Source organism: Pelophylax lessonae (assembly GCF_965119305.1).
Source record: "Pelophylax lessonae genome assembly, chromosome: 2".
In the NCBI taxonomy this organism is placed as follows: Eukaryota; Metazoa; Chordata; class Amphibia; order Anura; family Ranidae; genus Pelophylax; species Pelophylax lessonae.
In genome coordinates this window covers 267,552,778-267,574,177 of record NC_138769.1, presented here as the reverse complement: position 1 = coordinate 267,574,177, position 21,400 = coordinate 267,552,778, and the positions used below count along the sequence as shown (strand labels likewise).

The following is a 21,400-nucleotide window of genomic DNA, read 5'->3' as shown; positions in this document are numbered from 1 at the left end:
ACAAAGGGGAGATCCGATCAGGCATTCTTGCAAGCTTGGTCCGCAGACCAACATTTCAGCCATATCATGCGCCGAAGGACCACTGCAGTCCCGGACAGCCTAGAAACTAAGGGAGCCGCATCCAGAGAGGCTTTACAGATAAACCCTCATGAAGTCTGTTTGTGATTGTTTGGTCAGAAACATTTACACCAGTAGCTTGCTGGAGGTCAATTAGGGCTCTGGTAGTGCTTATCCTGTTCCTCCTTGCACAAAGGAGCAGATACCGGTCCTGCTGATGGGTTAAGGACCTTTTTTGGCCCTGTCCATCTCTCCTAGAGTAACTGCCAGTCTCCTGGATTTTCCTCCATGCTCCTGAGACTGTGATGGTAGACACCGCGAACCTTCTGGCAATGGCACATATTGATGTGCCATTCTGCAGGAGTTGGACTGCCTGTGCAACCTCTATATGGTCCAGGTATCACCTCATGCTACCAGTAGTGACACTGGCCCTAGCCAAATGCAAAACTAGTGATAAATTGTCAGAAAAGATGAGTAGGGAACAAAAACATGTAAGTGGCCTCCACCTATAAAACCATTCCTGTTTTGGAGGTCATCTAATTGTTGAGCATCTAGTGCACCTGTTGTTAATTTCATTAACACCAAAGCAGCTGAAACTGATTAACCACTTCTGGACAGGAAGGATTTACCCTCTTAATGACCAGGCCATTTTTTGCAATTTGGCACTGCGTGAATTTAACTAACAATTGTGCGGTCATGCAAGCCTGTAGCCAAATGAAATTTATGTCCTTTTTTTCCCACAAATAGAGCTTTCTTTTGGCATTATTTGATCACCTCTGCGGTTTTTATTTTTTGCGGTATAAACGGAAAAAGACCGAAAATTGAGAAAAAAATTACATTTTCTGCTTTTTCTTATAAAAAATATCCAATAAGCTCAATTTTTGTCATACATTTATGTCAAAATGTATTTAGCTACATGTCTTTGATAATAAAAAATCTCAATAAGCGTATATTTATTGGTTTGCGCAAAAGTTATAGTGTCTACTAACTATTGTGTATATACTGGAATTTATGCAGCTTTTACTTTCTGACTGCCTATCTCAATAATAGAAGCGCTAAAATGGCAGGGCAGTACAACCCCCCCCCCCCCCCCACACACACACACACACACACACACGCCCAAATTACCCCAAGGAACTTTCTGAGAGGCATGTTGAGCCCTATGAATATTTAATTTTTTTTTCACAGGTGTTTGAAAAATGACAAAAAAAAATAAATTATACAAAGTCGTCATTGAAATGATATATTGCTGACACATGCCATGGGTATATGTGGAATTACACCCCAAAACACCTATTAAAGTTTTGGAGGCCATGAAATGCCAAGATAGCTCAAACCCCCCCCCCACCCCCTAAATGACCCCTTTTCGGGAAAGTCGCCGCCCCAAGCTAATTTCTGAGAGGCATGTTAAGTCCATGGAATATTTTATATTTTGCCACAAGTATCGGGAAAATGCTATTTTGCTTTTATTTTTTACACAAAGTTGTCACTTAAATTATATATTTCTCACACATTCCATGGGTATATGTGAAATTACACCCCAAAATACATTCTGCTGCTTCTCCTGAGTACGGGGATACCATATGTGTGCGACTTTTTGGCAGTCTAGCCGCGCATAGGACCCCAAGAACAAATCACCGCCTTCAGGCTTTCTAAGGTTGTAAATTGTTGGTTTCACTCCTCACTACCTATCACAGTTTCGGAGGCCATGAAATGCCAAGATAGCACAATACCCCCTCAAATGACCCCTTTTTGGAAAGTAGACACCCTAAGCTATTTACTGATTGATTTTCGGGGTCCTGTACACAGCTAAAAAGTCTCACACCTGTGGTATCCTCGTACTCAGAAGAAGCAGCAGAATGTATTTTGAGGTGTCATTTCACAAATAACCATGGCATGTTTGAGCAATTTATAATTTAAGTGACAACTTTGTGTACAAAAAAAATAAAATTAAATTAAAAATTGGCATTTTCCCGATACTTGTGGCAAAATATAAATTATTACATGGACTTAACATGCCTCTCAGCAAATAGCTTGGAGTGTTTACTTTCCAAAGTAGGGTCATTGTGTTGTGCTATTTTGACATTTCAGGGCCTCTGAAACTGATAGGACACACATATATACATACGTGAGGAAGTAAAATATAAAATATTCCATGGACTCAACATGCTTCTCAGCAAATAGCCCTGGGTGTCTACTTTCTAAAAAGGGGTCATTTGGGAGGTGTTTGAACACTTTTTGTTTACATGAAAAATTATATTTTTTTTACTAGAAAGTTACTTTGAACCCCCAAACATTATATATTTTTTTTTTAAAGCAGAGGCCCTACAGAACAAAATGGTGGGTGTTGCAATTTTTTTTGTCACACTTTATTTGCGCAGAGATTTTCCAAACGTAGATTTTTGAGAAAAAAAACACTTTTTTAAATTGAATGCACAAATACACTATACATTGTCCAATTGTTTGGTAAAATATAAAAGATGAACTTATGCCGAGTACATAGAAAACAAACATGACATGCTTTAAAATTGCGCATGCCCATGCAGCACCAACAAACTACGTACATTTTTAAAAGCCTTTACAGGTTACCACTTTAGATTTACAGAGGTCTACTGCAGGAATTACTGCCCTCGATCTGACGTTTGTGGCAATACCTCACATGCAAGGCGCAATTACTGTTTACACACTAGACCGATGCTTGCGTTCACCTTTGCACACAAATGCGCGGGGGGGGGGGGAAGGGGTGCTTGATTTTTTTTTTTTACACCTTCCCTTTCATTTAGTTATTTATTTTTTTATCATTTTTATTGTTATCACAGGGAATTTAAATATCCCCTATGATAGCAATAAGTAGGGACAGGTACTCTTTTTTTCAAAAAATTGGGGTCTATTGGACTCTAGATCTCTCCTCTGCCCTTAAAGCATCTGACCACACTAAGATTGGTGTGATAAGATGCTTTCCCCATTTTCCTAATGGCGCAGTTTATATCTGGCGAAACCAAAGTCATGAACAATCATCTCTATGGTCAGCTGACGGAACCACCGACTGTAGTCTCGGGTTACCTAGGATTGCTTTTACATGAAAGCTGACCACTTGCTGTAAAAAAAGATACCATAAAGTGTGTGGTATGCCCACTATGAGACCTCCCAGCATCCACCCACTTTTGAATGATGGGCATACATGCAATGTTCTTTTCTTTCGTTCAGCCCATGGGCGACTGAAAGAAAAAAAAAAAAAAAACATAGCAGATTCCTCCATTCGCATCGATTAATGTGGATGAAGAAAACTGCCAAGAAAAGTGTTTTAAAAAAATATGGCGAAGCATAGGGGAGATCTGCCTTCTCTGGCCACCCCATCTCCTATGCTTCGCCATATATGCTATTTTTTTAATTGCGGTGGTGAAATCACCTCCTACAGTGCTATAATCATTGATTACGTATATGGTGAGAGCTAACGCTGTTGCTGTCAGAACAAATCAGTGCTGCAGCTGATGGGCATACATGTAAAGCAAACAATGGTTAACAATAAAACACAGTAACAATAAAAACATTACAGTATAACAGTATATTATAAAGTACAGTAAAAGTAGAAAGAGTAGAAAAGTAAGTGTAAGTAGGAATAAGAACAGAAAATTAACTCAATAGAATGACAACTGTTTTTGCCTTTTTTTTTTTTTTTACAAAAGGCTAGGGTCTCTCAAAATGCGATAGCCAACATCTTTCGAGACCCTGTGTGAAAAAGTGTGCCCTAGATTGTGCCGGGCTGTACCCTATACGAATACTCTACTAGTGTGTGGTAGCGACTGAAACAGTCCCCGCTGCAGAGACCAGGTTGGCCAGGAAAGGAGGGACAAAAAAAACGGGTGTCAGACACAACAACATTGGGGTGTTCTTTGGGTAGGGGTACTAGGGAGGACATCTGGAAAATTCCTCTCATGCATCTGGATAGTGAATTTGGGCCACAGCATTTTCTGGATACAGCAGGGCTGTATAGATCTCTTCCTGGAATTTTAGGAAGGATCCACTTCTTTAAAAGACTGAATCTTGAGAAACTTGTTCAGACCCTTGAGATTCAGGGATTGGTGGCACACCCGTTTGGTTTTGGGACTGTGAAGAGATTGGAGTAGAAGCCGAGGAATCCTTTGGTTACCATTATCGACTCAATTACCCTGAGTAACAAGTCACTCAAGGGCCGGGAACAGCTCTTTCATGGATCTACAGGTACATTTGACCTCAAACTGTGGATGTTTACATATTGTTTGTACTGTTTAAAGCCACGTTTGCCCTTAAGGCTACATTCACACCTGAGCGTAGCGTTTTTGCGCGGTTTTTACCGCGATTTTACAGCGATTTTTGCGGCGATTTTTACTGCGATTTTTGTGCAGGCGTTTTCAGATTGAATAGAGATCAATGGAAAACGCCTGTAATCTGCCCAAAAAGAAGCTCATGTACTTTTTTGAGCGTTGGGCGTTTTGCTCACAGCGTCAAAACGCTCAGATGTGAACAGGGGCCATTGAAATGAATAGGATTTGTCTTGTTGGGCGTTTTGAGAGCTGATCCTAGAGCAGGAAAACTCCCCAAAAACGCCCCAAAACGCCAACATGTGAACGGAGCCTAAGAACATGTTACAGGTTACACCTGTATTTAGGGTGTAACATGTTGCTAAGCACCCCAACCCTCACCCCCTGAGCAGTACACTCATAGTCCTTTAACATTTTCTTCAGTTACTTGAAAAAAGCAGGCAAAAGTGTCTGCAGGAGAATTAAACTGCACCCGTGATCCACTGGTTCATTGATCTTAGGTGCAATGCTTTGCAGGCTCAGTCTATATTTTTCTTATTTAGTCAGTAAAAAAAGTCATCAGGGATTGACAACCCTGGAAGGGTAGCAGCAGAGGATGGTTATCTGTGTACTGGGCTGGCTGTGCAACTTCAACCGCGAGTCTAGACTGTCTGTCATATTGAATCTGCACTCCACCTGCGCCCCCTCCCCTTGTCCCAACCCTGCTTCTCCTCATACACAGACAGATTTCCAATACTCATCCAGGCTGCACATTAACTGTTACGGGCACTGTTCATTTTACATTACATGCGAGTGCAATATTTTATTAATAAATTGTCTTGTATTGTTCATATTAAAGGTTTTACTGCACTAGGCCTGCACGCACTCTTTTTGTTTTATTCTGTTGGTGCTATTAATATTGGTCCTACTGTCATATTCCAGAAAGATCACTGTGTACCAAAGTAGCTTTTAGTTTTGTGATCAATTCAATGCACAACAGTGCAGAAGGGGGCCTGAGAAATAGGATTCATATCAGAAGTTCAATGATCAATGTAGAGGTGCATGAAGTCAGCATTAGATGAATTGTAGTACAAATTTCAACCAAAAAATGTAATTTCAAACACCAGCCAATAGAATTAGAACTTGGCATATTACATACAGTTGTGCTCATAAGTTTACATACCCTGGCAGAATTTACGATTTCTTGGCCATTTTTCAGAGAATATGAATAACACAAAAACTTTTCTTTCACTCATGGTTAGTGTTTGGCTGAAGCCATTTATTATCAATCAACTGTGTTTACTCTTTTTAAATCATAATGACAACAGAAACTACACAAATGACCCTGATCAAAAGTTTACATACCCCAGTTCTTAATACCGTGTATTGCCCACTTTTGCATCAATGACCGCTTGAAGTCTTTTGTGGTATTTGTGGATGAGGCTCTTTGTCTTCTCAGATGGTAAAGCTGCCCATTCTTCCTGGCAAAAAGCCTCCAGTTCCTGTAAATTCTTGGGTTGTCTTGCATGAACTGCACGTTTGAGATCTCCCCAGAGTGGCTCAATGACATTGAGGTCAGGAGACTGAGATGGACACTCTGGAACCTTCACTTTATTCTGCTGTAGCCAATGACAGGTCAACTTGGCCTTGTGTTTAGGATCATTGTCATGTTGGAATGTCCAAGTACGTCCCAAATGCAGCTTTCGGGCAGATGAACTCAAATTTTCCTCCAGTATTTTTTGATAACATACTGCATTCATCTTGCCATCAATTCTGACCAAATTTCCTGTGCCTTTGTAGCTCACACATCCCCAAAATATAAGCGATCCACCTCCGTGTTTCATAGTAGTAACCGTGTACCTTTCATCATAGGCCTTGTTGACGCCTCTCCAAATGTAGCATTTATGGTTGTAGCCAAAAAGCTCAATTTTGGTCTCATTACTCCAAATGACTTTGTGCCAAAAGGTTCGAGGCTTGTCTCTGTTCTGCTTGGCGTATTGTAAGCGGGATACTTTGTGGCATTTGCGTAGTAATGGCTTTCTTCTGGCAACTCGACCATTCAGCCCATCTTTCTTCAAGTGCCTCCTTATTGTGCATCTTGAAACAGCCACACCACATGTTTTCAGAGAGTCCTGTATTTCACCTGAAGTTATTTGTGGGTTTTTCTTTGCACACGGAACAATTTTCCTGGCAGTTGTGGCTGAAATTTTAGTTGGTCAACCTGACCGCGGTTTGGCTTCAACAGAACCCCTCATTTTCCACTTCTTGATTAGAGTTTGAACACTGCTGATGGGCATTCTTAATTCCTTGGATATATTTTTATATCCTTTTCCTGTTTTATACAGTTCAACTACCTTTTCCCTCAGATCCTTTGATAATTCTTTTGCTTTCCCCATGCCTCAGAATCCAGAAACGCCAGCGCAGAACAGGATGAAACATGCAATGGTCTGTCAGGAGTCCAGAAACTCATTGACCTTTTATACACACACACTAATTACAAGCAAACAGATCACAGGTGAGGATGGTCACCTTTAATAGCCATTCAAATCCCTTTGTGTCAACTTGTGTGCATGTTATCAGGCCAAAATCACCGGAGTATGTAAACTTTTGATCAGGGTCATTTGGGTAGGTTCTGTTGTCATTATGATTTAAAAAGAGTAAACACAGTTGATTGATAATAAAATACTTCAGCCAAACATTAACCATGAGTGATAGAAACGTTTTGTGTTAGGGTCCTTTGACACGGAGCGGACCGTATTTTGATCCGCTCCGGCAATTTTTTTTTTTTTACGGACACAAGTGTCATCCGGTCCGTATGTCCGCATATCATCCCATCCGTTTGCAGATGATATACGAACATAATGTAAGTCTATGGGATTGCGGATGTCAGCGGATGACACCGCTGACATCCGATTTTGCGTCCTTTCCATTTTTTAAACTGAAGAAAAATAGGGTTCTGTTTCGTTCCAAAAAACGGAACAGAACTGAAAGGACGCAAATTGGATGTCAGCGGATGATCATCTGCTGACATCTGCAATCCCATTCACATGCATTATGTCCGTATATCATCCGCAAACGGATGGGATGATATACGGACATACGGAACGCCCGTGTGAAAGAAGCCTTATTCATATTCTCAGAAAAATTACCAAGAAATCATAAATTATGCCAGGGTATGTAAAATTATGAGCACAACTGTATAATTGGAAAAATCACCACTTTCCTCTAATTCAGCAAAAATATCAAGAAATTGATTAACATTAGAAATGATAAACAGCTCCATAGATGCAGTAAATAAACTGTTTCTTAATATAGAATCATGATACTAATGCTTTTATAATAATCATTTTAGCAGGGTATCATTATTTTGCTGCCTCATATGTGAAAACATGCCCCTGTCATGTGATGTATGATGTCAAATTACATGACATTGTTCGGCCTTTGGTGGGTGCTTGGACAAATTTCCCAGAGTGCGCAAACGTTTCTTACGTCAAAGATTAGGCTTTTCTTCCTTCTGCTATTCACAGTATCAACTTTCTTGTGTTCTTTTCAGTACATGGCGGAGTTCTGTGTTGTGTCAGTTCTGAGATTAGACAGCAGAACCATGCCAGAGATTTATGTTAGACCACACAACCTTGCCATCTAGTTTCTTTATATTCTAGGCCTTAAGTAAGCGGTTAAAAAATGACAAAGGGTATTTACAGCACAGAAAAATGATTAAAAGGTGTTTAATGCACCAACCAGTATAAGGACTCCTTTTGCATTGCTGCTTGCAGTTGACTCTTATCTTTTTCAGGCAAACTGGATAGTTCGTATCTGGGGATGAAGGCCTTACTTTCTGGTTTTGAGAATTTCACATCAAAAGCAGAAGTAGGAAAATCGATCTGTGGAGGACCAGAAAATAGAAAAACAGACTTTAAAGAAACGTTGTTGTTAACCACAAACTACTTTATCTAACACAGCTAAAATCACAATGAAATTCTAACATCTATATATTTTATGAGTATCAGCAGTTGCTAAAAAGTTAAGGTATTATCTGCCGCAAACAAATTAATAGTCACATGCATTTGGTACACCACAGTGGTTTAGTGGTTAGCACTTCTGCCTTGCAGCATTAGGGTCCTTGGTTCAAACCCAAACCTTGACACTACCTGCAAGGAATTTGCATGTTCACTCTGTGCTTGTGAGGGGTGCAAAAAAAAAAAAAAAAAATGCTGGTAGGTTAACTGACCCTAGTATAGGCAGAAAGCATTTTAACCTACTGCATATGATGCATTAACACCTTCGCGACCACCCGCCGCAGCATGTACTGCGGCAGGCTGGCTCGTACAGGCAAAGCACCGTACAAGTACGACGCTCGCTTACGGGGCTCTGGGGCGTGTTCCGGGTCCCTGCGATGGTCATATTCGGTACAGAACCGATAAGTCATCAGGTCCAGGCAAATGATTTTTGGCCTGGACCTGGTGATCGGTTCTGACCAATGACAGACCAACCTGTGCCTGTGTAATGTAAACACAGGCACAGGAAAAGGTCCTCTCTTCCCTCGTGGAGTCTTTTTGGATTCCAGCGTGAGAGAAGAAAGGATCAATTGTAAGTACACCCAACAGCACACACACACCTAAGCACATTTAACCCCCCCGATCACCCCTCAGTTAACCCCTACACCCCCTGTCACATTGCACACTATATACAGTATATAGCATTTTTCTGTATTTCTGTAATAGTGTGCCTTGTGACTTGATTTAGCGCTAGCGACCGTTAGTTTTAGGGTACCCACCAACCCCCCCAATAAAGATTTAACCCCCTGATCACCCCCCAGTTAACCCCCTGTCACAGTGCACACTATATACAGTATATAGCGGTTTTCTGTACTTCTGTAATAGTGGCCTTGTGACTTAATTTAGCGCTAGCGAGTTAGTATCTGTCCCAAGTAGGTTAAGGGTACCCCCCCAATAAAGATTTAACCCCCTGATTACCCCCCCCAGTTAACACTTTCACCCCCTGTCACAGTGCACACTATATACAGTATATAGCAGTTTTGCTTATTTCTGTAATAGTGTGCCTTGTGACTTCATTTAGCGCTAGCGACTGTTAGTTTCTGACCCAAATAGGTTTAGGGTACCCATCAATGTCCCCCCAATAAAGATTTAACTCCCTGATCACCCCCAGTTAACCCCCTTCATTGCCCAGTCAAAGTGTCACTTTTATAGTGTACAGTTTTTTTTCTGATCACTATTATTAGTGTCACAGATGACATTAGTTAGCGTTAACTCTAGTTAGTGTCAGTCTAGAACAGCGCAGATCCCCGCCGCATAGTTAGAAATATTAGTTAACCCTTTGATTGCCATTAACACACACACATACACAAACATACAAACACCAAACACCTCCATTACTAGTAGAGGATCTGAGCGGATCAATATCTTTGATCTGTTCAGAACTATACTAGCGTCTCTAATAGTTTAGGGTTCCCAAAACGCAGCGTTAGCAGGATCGGTCACGACGCCTGCCAGCACCCGCTTTTAGCCCCTCTGCCCAGCCCACCCCACCCAGGAAAGTACAGTAAACAATAGATTACGGTCACTTCCAAAAACAACACACAAACTTGCAGCGTTAGCAGAGTCGGGCCTCATCTCTGCTGGCACTAGCAGTTTATTTTTGTAGCAGTTGAAATAGTCCTCGACAAGCAGGTGCTTTTTTACCTGCGAGTCGCACTAGGTACCTGTTAATTTAGTGGCTAAAATGTCCAAACGGAGGTACACTAGTGAAGAGGCCTACAGGATACGGACCATGTCAGATGAGAGCGATGGGGAAGCCTCACTGGCAGACTCAGGGTCAGTATACGAACCTGTAGAGAACAGTGGCTCCCTGACAGATAGCTCTGACGACGGAGGGGTCCCTGCTAAGGTCAGGCGTACCCGACCCCATTCTGGAGTTGCTGAGGTGCAGAGATCGCAGGGTGTTGGTACTAGTGCCACTTAAAATTCTGGTGAACTGGCAAGCATCAGCGGCCTAGTACACCCTGGTCATAGACAAACCAGCCCTGCAGTAACACTTGGTGACATGGCCAGTCCCATAAGTGCAGTTCAAGCTGGTCCGGTGGCTAGCACAAGTAGTGGCCAGCAGCCACCGAGAATTCAAAGATAGGCCCGTAGAGCCCATACTGTCCACCCTGATGCGCTGGCATATCCTAATTGGCAGCCCCCAGATTCTACAGTGCCCGTACTTCCCCCATTCACTGCCCAACCCGGAATTCAGGTGGAAACAGCCAATTTTACTCCCCTTAATTTTTTTGTTGAGCTGTTTTTCACAGAAGATCTTTACAGATCTATTGTGGACCAAACTATTTATATGCTGGTCAATTCATCGCCGCCAATCCATATTCGTCCCTTGCCAGACTATTCGGCTGGAAACTTGTAACGGTTTCCGAGTTTAAGACTTTTTTGGGCCTATCTCTTAACATGGGCATAACTAACAGGAGTGAGTTCAGGTTATATTGGTCCACTAACCCAATTCATCATATGCGCGTGTTCTCTGCTTCCATGGCCAGGGCGAGATCCGAGCAAATTCTGTGGTTCATGCACTTCAGCGTCGGGGAGACCCTGGATATGACCGGCTCCACAAAATTCGGCCCTTCGTAAACCACTTTAATCAGCGGTTTGCAGCCTTGTTTACCCCCCAACAAGTTGTCTGCGTTGAGGAGTCCCTGATTAAGTTTACTGGCTGCCTTGCTTTCAAGCAGTATATCCCCAGCAAGCGTGCCAGATACGGGGTTGAGCTGTATAAGCTCTGTGACAGGGCCACAGGCTATACAGTTAGTTTTTGTGTTTACGAGGGTAAAGATAGCACTGTGGAGCCCCCCAACTGCCCAGACTACATAGGGAGCAGCAGCAAGATTGTGTGGGACTTGGTGACACCCTTATTCGGGAAGGGGTACCATTTGTACATTGACAATTTTTATTCAAGCGTGACACTTCTTAGTCACCTGCTCGAATTTCAAATTGGCGCATGTGGGACTGTGCGACCTAATCACCGGGGCTTCCCCCAACGGCTTGTAGATTCCCGTCTTATTCGGGGGGAGAGAGCCTGCTTGAAAATGGACAAACTGCTTGCAGTGAAGTGGAGGGATACACGGAATGTTTTCGTGCTGTCTGCCCTTCACGCAGACACGACGGTCCAAATTCATACGGCAACTGGGGTTTTGGAGAAGCCCCTCTGTGTCCACGAATATAACCTTAATATGGGAGGGGTGGACCTGAATGACCAGCTTTTGTAGCCGTACTTAGTTGCCCGTAAGGCCAGACGCTGGTACAAAAAAAGTGTCTGTTTATTTATTTCAATTGGCTTTGCTGAACGCTCTTCTGCTATACAAAGCATCAGGATGAAGTGGATCCTTCCTCCAATTCCAGGAAGAGATCATCAGTGCCTACCTGTATTCAGGAGGTGCTCCTGCCTAACTTCCCTTATTAGATGCAGTGAGCCGGCTGCATGAGAGGCATTTTTTCTTATGTCCTCCCGAGTACCCCTACCAAAAGAGCACCCCAAAGAAGATGTCGTGTCTGTAGTAAGTGCGGATTTAGGCGTTACACCCGTACTTATTGTCCCTCCTGTACTGACCAACCTGGTCTCTGCATCGGGGACTGTTTTGAATGCTACCACACACTAGTGGATTATTAGCATAGGGTACAGCACAGTCTAGGGCACACTTACACAGGGTCTCGAAAGATGTTCGATGACTATCGTCATTTTGAGAGACCCTAAGCTGGAATGTTACAGTTGAAGAAAAAAAAAAGTGTAAAAAAAAATTACAAAAAAACAAAACAAAAAAGCCAAAAATAGTTGTCATTTGAGGAAATGTTTTGTTCTTACTCTGCTCTTCTACTTCTACTCTTTCTACTTTTACTATACTTTGTTATTGTTATTCATTGGTAACCATTTTTTACTTTTCAGCTACCAATGAAATGTTTTATGTTTACTGTTCTATTAACCAGTTTGCCTTGCAGGTACACCCATCAGTTGCCACACTGATTTATATATATTCTGACACAAACAGCGTTTGCGCTCAGCATATATGGAAATCTATGATGGCAGCGCTGTAGGAGGTGATTTCACCACCCCAGTTAAAAAAGAAAACAGGTATACATGGCTTTCATCATGTATACCAATCATTAGAGAAGTGGGTTGGATGTTTTGGGCGATCTAATGATGGGTATACTACACATTTTCTGGCAGAGATTTCTTTATCCACATCGATCGATGTGGATGAAGGAATGGGTTAGGTTCTCTTTTTTTCATGCAGCCCATAGGCTGCATGAAAAAACAAAAAACAAAACCTACAATATATGCCAAACAAGGACCAGCAATGTACTGGACTTTTGAGAGGTTATACCAAGATGATGCCTGTAGATTTAGCCATCGTCTTGGTATCGTTTTTGACAGCCAGCGGTCGGCTTACATGTAAAAGCAATCCTAGCGGAAAATTTGCCGCTAGACTGCTTTTACAAGCAGTGGGAGGGGTCCCCCTCCCGCCGCCTTCGGCGGTTTTCCTCTGGCTCTCCTGTCCCACCGGTTAACCCGAGAGTGCAGCCGGTGGTTCCATTATCTGACCATAGAGCTGATTGGAGACGAGAATGGCTCCAATCATCTCTATGGCCTAAGATACCGGAAGCTACAAGCATTTCATGACTTTGGCATCGCCAGAAATAAACAGCGCCATTGGTAAATAGGGAAAGAATCTTATCACACCAATCTTGGTGTGGTCAGATGGTTTAACCACTTGCCGACCGCTGCACGACTATTTACTGCAGCGGTCAGCCCCGTGCAGGCGAAGTGACGTAGGACTACGTCGCTGCTTTCCATCGGTCTGGTGCGTGCTCCCGTGCCCCCCCCCCGCCGCTGGCTTGATTGGGTTCAGAACTGATCAGTCATCAGGTCCAGGCCAATGATTTTTGGCCTGGACCTGTTGATCGGTCCTGCCCAATCAGATTCCATGCTGAGCCTGTGTAATGTAAACACGGGCTCAGAAAATACCTGCTCTCCCCTCCCATGATCCTTTTTGGATTCATTGAGCGGAGAGAGCACATCTAACTGTGAGTACTGCACCAAGCACACCCACATACACTTAGATAGGCACACTTAACCCTCGATCGCCCCCCCCCCCAGTTAACCCCTACACCCCCTGTCACAACACACACTGTATACAGCATATAGCATTTTCCTATATACCTGTATAAGTGTGATTTGTGACCAGGTGTAGCGCTTGTGGCCCCCCCTTTTTCACTTAAAATACCCGCCCCCCCCAATAAAGATTTTACCCCCTGATCACCCCCAGTTAACCCCTTCCCCCCTGTCACATTGCACACTAATACAGACATAATATACAGTTTTTCTGTATTTTGTATTAGTGCGATTGTGACTTGAGTTAGCGCTAGCGACTTAGTTTCTGTCCCAAGTAGGTTTAGGGTCCCTGCCAACCCCCCCCCCAATAAATATTTAACCCCCTGATCACCCCTACACCCCTGTCACAACACACACTGTATTTGTGCATTTTCTATATACCAGTATAAGTGTGACTTGTGACCAGGTTTAGCGCTTGCGGTCGTTGCTTTTATCCTTAGGATACCCGCCACCCCCTCCCAATAAAGATTTAACTCCCTGATCCCCCCCTGATCACATCCAGTTAACCCCTTCCCCCCTGTCACATTGCACACTAATACACAAGTAATATAGTTTTACTGTATTTTGTATTAGTGTGATTGTGACTTGAGTTTGCGCTAGCTAGTTAGTTTCTATCCCAAAGGAGGTTTAGGGTCCCCGCCACCCCCCCAATGAAGATTTAACCCCCTGACCCCCCCCCCAGTAAACCCCTTCATTGCCCTGTCACAGTGTCACTTTTATAGTGTACAGTTCTTTTTCTGATCAATATTATTAGTGACACAGGTGACATTAGCTAGTGTTAGTGTCAGTCTAAAATAGCACAGATCACCGGCGCATAGTTAGAAATAACCCCTTGATTACCACACACACACATGCACATACACTTCCATTACTAGTATAGTGTTTGAACAGATCAATATCTGATCAGAACTATACTAGCGTCCCCATAGTTTAGGGTTCACAAAACGCGTTGTGTTTGCATGATCAGCACTGATTCCTGCCAGCACCTGCGTTTAACCCATCTGCTCAGCCCACCCCCGCCCAGGCAAGTGTAGTAATCGATAGATTACTGTCACTTACAAAAAAACACAACACACAAAACCGCTGTGTTAGCAGAGTCAGGCCTGATCCCTGCTAGCATTAGCAGTTTTTTTTTGGTAGCGCTTGAAATAGTCCTTGACAACCAGGTGCTTTTATTACCTGTGAGTCCCACTTCTGTACCGGTAAATTTAGTTACCAAAATGTCCAAACATTGGTACAGTAGTGCAAAGGCTTATAGTATACTGACAATGTCAGATGAGAGCGATGGGGAAGCCTCACTGGCAGAATTAGGGTCAGTATACGAAACTGATGACAGCAGCGGCTCCCTGACAGATGGCTCCGAGGACAGATGGGTCCCTGTTAGACCCAGGTGTACCTGACCCCATTCTGGAGTTGTTGAGATGCAGGAATCGCAGGGTGCTCGTATGGAGCAGAGTGCCTGTACTACGGCCGCTCATCCTTCTGGTGGCCTGGCAAGTGCCAGCGGCCTAGTACACCCTGGACCTAGTACAACCATCACTGCAGTAACACTTGGTGACGTGGCGAGTCCCATAAGTGCAGTTGAAGCTGGTGCGGTGGCTAGCACGAGTAGTGGCCCGCAGCCACCGCGTATTCGAAGACAGGCCCATAGAGCCCAGAGTGTCCTCCCTGATGCGCTGGCATATCCCAATTGGCAACCCACTGATTCTACAGTGCCAGTACTTCCCCCATTCACTGCCCAACCTGGAATCCACGTGGAGACAGCTGGTTTTACGCCCTTGAACTTTTTTGAGCTGTTCCTTACGGAAGATCTTTTCAGATTTATTGTGGATCAATCAAATTTATATGCACAACAATCGCTGCCAACCCAAATTCGCCCCTTGCCAGACCATTCAGCTGGAAATCTATAACGGTTTCCGATTTTAAAATCTTTCTGGGCCTTTCCCTCAACATGGGCATAACCAAACAGAGTGAATTGCGGCTATATTGGTCCACTAGCCCACTTCACCATATGCGCATGTACTCTGCCTCCATGTCCAGGACGAGATACAAGCAAATTCTGCGATTTTTGCATTTCAGCGACAATGAAATCTGTCGTCCTCGGGGAGACCCTGCATATGATCGGCTCCACAAAATTCAGCCCCTCATAGACCACTTCAAACAGCGGTTTGCAGCCTTGTTTACCCCCGAACAAGTTGTCTGCGTTGACAAGTCCCTGATTAAGTTTACTAGCCGCCTTGCTATGAAACAGTACCTCCCCAGCAAGCGTGCCAAGTACGGGGTCAAGCTGTGCAAGCTCTGTGACAGGGCCACAGGCTATACAGTTAGTTTCCGGGTCTATGAGGGAAAATATAGCACTGTGGAGCCCCCCAACTGCCCAGACTACATAGGGAGCAGCGGCAAGATAGTTTGGGACTTGGTGTCACCCTTATCCGGAAAGGGGTACCATTTGTACGTGGACAACTTCTACACAAGCGTGCCACTATTTAGTCATCTTTCTGAATTACAAATTGGCGCATGTGGCACCGTGCGACCTAATCGCCGGGGCTTCCCCCAACAGCTTGTAAATTCCCGTCTTAGTCGGGGGGGGGGGGGGGGGGAGCCTGCTTGAAAATGGACAAATTGCTTGCAGTGAAGTGGAGGGATACACAGGATGTTTATGTTCTGTCCTCCCTTCACGCATACACCACGATCCAAATTCCTACGGCAACTGTCGTTATGGAGAAACCCCTCTGTGTCCACGAATATAAACTTAATATGGGAGGGGTGGACCTTAACGACCAGCTTTTGGCGCCGTATTTAGTTGCCCGTAAAGCCAGACGCTGGTACAAAAAAGTGTCTGTTTATTTATTCCAATTGGCTATGCTGAACGCCTTTGTCCTATACAGGGCGTCAGGACGAACTGGATCCTTCCGAGAATTCAAGGAAGCGATCATCCTTGCCTACCTGTACCCAGGAGGTATGCCTGCCCAACTTCCCCTTCTAGATGCAGTGAGCCCGCTGCATGAGAGACATTTTCCACATGTCCTCCCGTGTACCCCTACCCAAGACACCCCCAAAGAAGATGTCGTGTCTGTAGCAGGTGTGGATTTAGGCGTGACACCCGCTATTATTGTCCCAGATGTCCTGACCAACCTGGTCTCTGCATCGGGGAATGTTTTGAGCGCTACCATACACTAGTGGAGTTTTAGTGTAGGGTACAGCACGACACAGTGTAGGGCACACAAACACAGGGTCTCGAAAGATGTTCGATGGCTATCGACATTTTGAGAGACCCAAGCTGGAAAATCGCAGTTCACAAAAAAAAAGTGTTCCCAAAAAAAAAAATCCAAAAACAGTTGTCATGTCAGTCATTTTATATGTTCTTCTACTATTCCTACTGTACTTTTACTGTACTTTGTTTGTTTTTCATTCTTTTGTTAACCTGTTTCTCTTGCAGGTACTCGTTGGCTGCCACATTGATTTTATATATTCTGACACAAACAGTGTTTGCGAACAGCATATATGGATACCTTTGCTGGCAGCAGCTGTGGTGATAGGCTGATTTCAGCACTGCAGTTAAAATTTTGGTGTGGTCAGATGCGTTAAGGTCAGAGGAGAGATCTAGAGTCTAAAAGACCCCAATTTTGTCACTACAGATTGCTATCATAGGGGATATTTAAATTCACTGTGATAACAATAAAAATTATTAAAAAAAAAAAAAAAATGAAAGGAAAGGTGTCAAAATAACACTAAAAAGCAAAATAAATAAAAAAAAAAAAATCACCCCCCCCCCCTGTCCCCCCGTGCAAAGGTGCACGCAAGCGTTGGTCTAGTGTCATATGTAAACCGCAATTGCAGCATGCATGTGAGGTATCGCCAAGAATGCCAGGTTGAGTGCAGTAATTCTTGCAGTAGACCTCCTCTGTAAGTCTAAAGTGGTAAATGTTCGTTGTTTGTTGCCGCTGCACAGGCGTGCACAATTTTTAAAGCACGTCATGTTTGGTATCTGTGTACTCGGCATAAGATCATCTTTTAAATTTTACCAAACAATTTGGAATTATATAGTGTATTTGTGCAATAAATTTAAAAAAAATGTACTTTTTCCACAGAAATTGCGTTTGGAAAATCTATGCGCAAATACCGTGTGGCAAAAAAAATTGCAACATCCACTATTTTGTTCTATAGGGCCTTTGCTTTAAAGAAATATATAATGTTTGGGGGTTCAAAGTAATTTTCTAGTAAAAAAAAAAAAATTGTTTTTTTATGTAAACAAAAAGTCACAGAAAAGGCTTGGTTTTCAAGTGGTTATGTCAGAGTGGGTGATGTGTGGCTATGATAGAGCATAAAATGCCGGGACAGTTTAAACACCCCCCAAATGACCCCTTTTTGAAAAGTAGACACCCAAAGCTATTTGCTGAGAGGCATATTGAGTTAATGGAGTATTTTATATTTTGCCCTAAGTTTCGGGAAGATGACAATTTATTTTTTTTCTTTTTGTTTTTTATTACAGAAAGTTGTCACTAAATGATATATTGCTCACACATGCCATGGGTATATGTGAAATGACACCCCAAAATACATTCTGTTGCTTCTCCTGAGTACAGGGATACCACATGTGTGAGACTTTTTGGGAGCCTAGCTGTGTACGGGACCCCGAAAACCAATCCCCATCTTCAAGTTTTCTAATGGCGTAAATTGCTTATTTTACCTCTGCACTACCTGTCACAGTTTCAGAGGCCCTGAAATTTCAAGATAGCACAAAACCCCCCCAAATGACCCCATTTTGCAAAGTAGACACTCTAAGCTATTTGCTGAGAGGCATGGTGAGTCCATGGAATATTTTATATTTTGCCACAAGTTTCGGGAAAATTATTATTTCTTTTTTTGTTGTTGTTTTTTTACACAAAGTTGTCACTAAATGATATATTGCTCACACATGCCATGAGTATATGTAAAATGACACCCCAAAATACATTCTGCTGCTTCTCCTGAGTACAGGGATACCCCATGTGTGAGACTTTTTGGCAGTCTAACCGTGTACAGGACCCGGAAAACCAGTCCGCACCTTCTGGCTTTCTAAGGGCGTAAATTGTTGATCTTACTACCGTGTTTCCCCAAAAATAAGACCGAGTCTTATAATAATTTTGGCTACAAAAAACACACTAGGGCTTATTTTCAGGGGATGTCTTATTTATTTATTTACAACTCTCTGTGTTCTAAAACACCTGGAGTAAAACAATAAAATGTTTTTTAAAAAAGTTCCTGTGTCCTCTGTCTTCTCTCCCTCTCTTCCCCTATCAGCTCAGGAGTCAGCTTTATGACATTCTGTAATCCCAAAAATAAACAATGGTTAACGTATCGTAAAATTATGTATCGGTTTTGTAAAAAGATTATATAATGTGCAGTGTGTCTCCTTTTTGTAAATTTATTGTGGCAAATACCTTATTTACCGCACTGCTGGGCGCTCACGTGACCCGCCGAAGCTCTTCCTCCCCGCTCTGAGCACTGAAGAGGGAGAGACAGCTGACCCCAGCCGGGAGGAGAGGAGAAGATATCCGGCGCGTCACGTGAGCGCCCAGCAGCGCGGTAAATAAGGTATTTGCCACAATAAAGTTACAAAAAGGAGACACACTGCACATTATATAATCTTTTTACAACAACTTTAACTAGGGCTTATTTTCGGGTAGGGCTTTTATTGCAGACATTCCCGAAAAATAATGCTAGGTCTTATTTTCCGGGTAGGGCTTATTTTCAGGGAAACAGGGTACCTATCACACTTTTGAAGGCCATGAAATGCCAAGATGGCACAAAACCCTCCCAAATGACCCCATTTTGCAAAGTAGACGCTCCAATCAATTTGCTGAGAGGCATGGAGAGTATTTTTCAGCTCTCATTTTTTTTGGAAAATGGAAAAAACAGGAAAATGCATTTTTTTCCCTCTTTTTTCAATTTCCAAAACTTTGTGACAAAAAGTGAGATCTGCAAAACACTCAACATGGCTCTCTGCAAATAGCTTAGGGTGTCTACTTTTCAAAAAAGGGGTCATTTGGGGGGGGGGGGGGGTTGTGCTGTCTTGGCATTTCATGGCCTCCGAAACTGTGATAGGTAGTCAGCAATGAAATCAACAATTTACGCCCTTGGAAAGCCTGAAAGTGGGGATTGGTTTTCGGGGTCCTGTACTCGGCTAGACTGCAAAAAAGTCTCACACATGGGGTATCCCTATACTCAGGAGAAGCAGCAGAATGTATTTTGGGGTGTCATTTCACATATACCCATGGCATGTGTGAGTAATATATCATTTAGTGACAACTTTGTGTAAAAAAATAATATATATATATATATATATATATATATATATATATATATATATATATATATATATATATATATATGTATATATATATTTCCCGGAACTTGTGGCAAAATATTCCATGGACTCACCATGCCTCTCAGCAAATAGCTTGGGGTGTCTACTTTCCAAAATGAGGTCATTTGGGGGGGGGGGGGGGGTTGTGCTATCTTGAAATTTCAGGGCCTCCAAAACGGTTATGGGTAGTGAGGAGTAAAATCAAAAATTTACGCCATTAGAAAACCTGAAGATGGTGATTGATTTTCGGGGGCCCGTACACAGCTAGGCTCCCAAAAAGTCTCACACATGGGGTATCCCCATACTCAGAAGAAGCGGCAGAATGTATTTTGGGGTGTCATTCCACATATACCCATGTCATGTGTGAGAAATGTATCTTTTAGTGACAACTTTGTGTTAAAAAAAATAAAAATAAAATAAAATTGTAATTTTCCCAAAACTTGTGGAAAAAATATAAAATATTCCATGGACTCACCATGCCTCACAGCAAACAGCTTGGGGTGTCTACTTTCCAAAATGGGGTCATTTGGGGGGGGGGGGGGTTGTGGTATCTTGACATTTCAGGGCCTCCTAAACCGTTATAGGTAGTGAGAAAATGCAATGAAAAGTGTACGCCCTTTGAAATTCTGATGGTGGGGATTGGTTTTCGGGCTCCCGTACACAGCTAGGCTCCCAAAAAGTCTCACATATGTGGTATCCCTGTACTCAGGAGAAGCAGCAGAATATATTTTGGAGTGTAATTATACATATACCCATGGCATGTGTGAGCAATATATCATTTCAATGACAATTTTGTGTAAAAAAAAAAATGTTTTTTTTTAGTAATATTTTAAACACCTGTGACAAAAAAATGAAATATTCAATGAGCTCAACATGCCTCTCAGGACATTCCTTAGGATGTCTACTTTCCAAAAAGTGGTAATTTGGGGGGGGGGGGGGTTTGTATTGCCCTGCCATTTTGGCACTTCATGAAATGAGATATGCAGTCAGAAATTAAAGCTGCGTAAATTTCAGTATTTACACCATAATTTGTAGATGCTATAACTTTTGCGCAAACCAATAAAAATACGCTCATTGAGATTTTTTTTGTCAAAGACATGTAGCTAAATACATTTTGGCCAAAATATATGACATAAATTGAGTATATTGGTTATTTTTTAAAAGACAAAGTTGAAAAAATGGATTTTTGTAAAATCTTACCGTAAAATCCTTTTCTCTTAGCTCATCGACAGATGTAGTCCTCGGTGATACACCACCTTCGGGTTATGTTACCTCCGCAGGAGCAGGACTAGACAGGAAATTAAAAAGCTCTGGCCACACCCTAGGGGCAGTCCCAGAGGGTATATCCTCTCTCTCTCTGCCTCAGCAAATCAGTTATGTGAAAAAGCAGTGCTTAGAGAATTTAACCCAACCCAACTCCAAAACAGAGGGGCGGGGACTACGTCTGTCGATGAGCTAAGAGAAAAGGATTTTACGGTAAGATTTTACAAAAATCCATTTTTCTCTAGCGCTCATCGACAGACGTAGTCCTCGGTGA

General features: G+C 42.7%; 1 protein-coding gene across 1 annotated transcript in view; it reads right to left on the bottom strand.

Annotated features, from left to right (window-relative positions):
- The window catches only part of PIK3C2B (phosphatidylinositol-4-phosphate 3-kinase catalytic subunit type 2 beta), an 858,553-nt gene that overhangs the window by 266,531 nt on the left and 570,622 nt on the right, over nucleotides 1-21,400 (bottom strand). Inside the window, exon 15 of the mRNA XM_082244643.1 lies at nucleotides 8,079-8,221. Within this exon, the coding sequence (XP_082100769.1) occupies nucleotides 8,079-8,221 (143 nt within the window). The remainder of the gene's footprint in view (nucleotides 1-8,078; nucleotides 8,222-21,400) is intronic.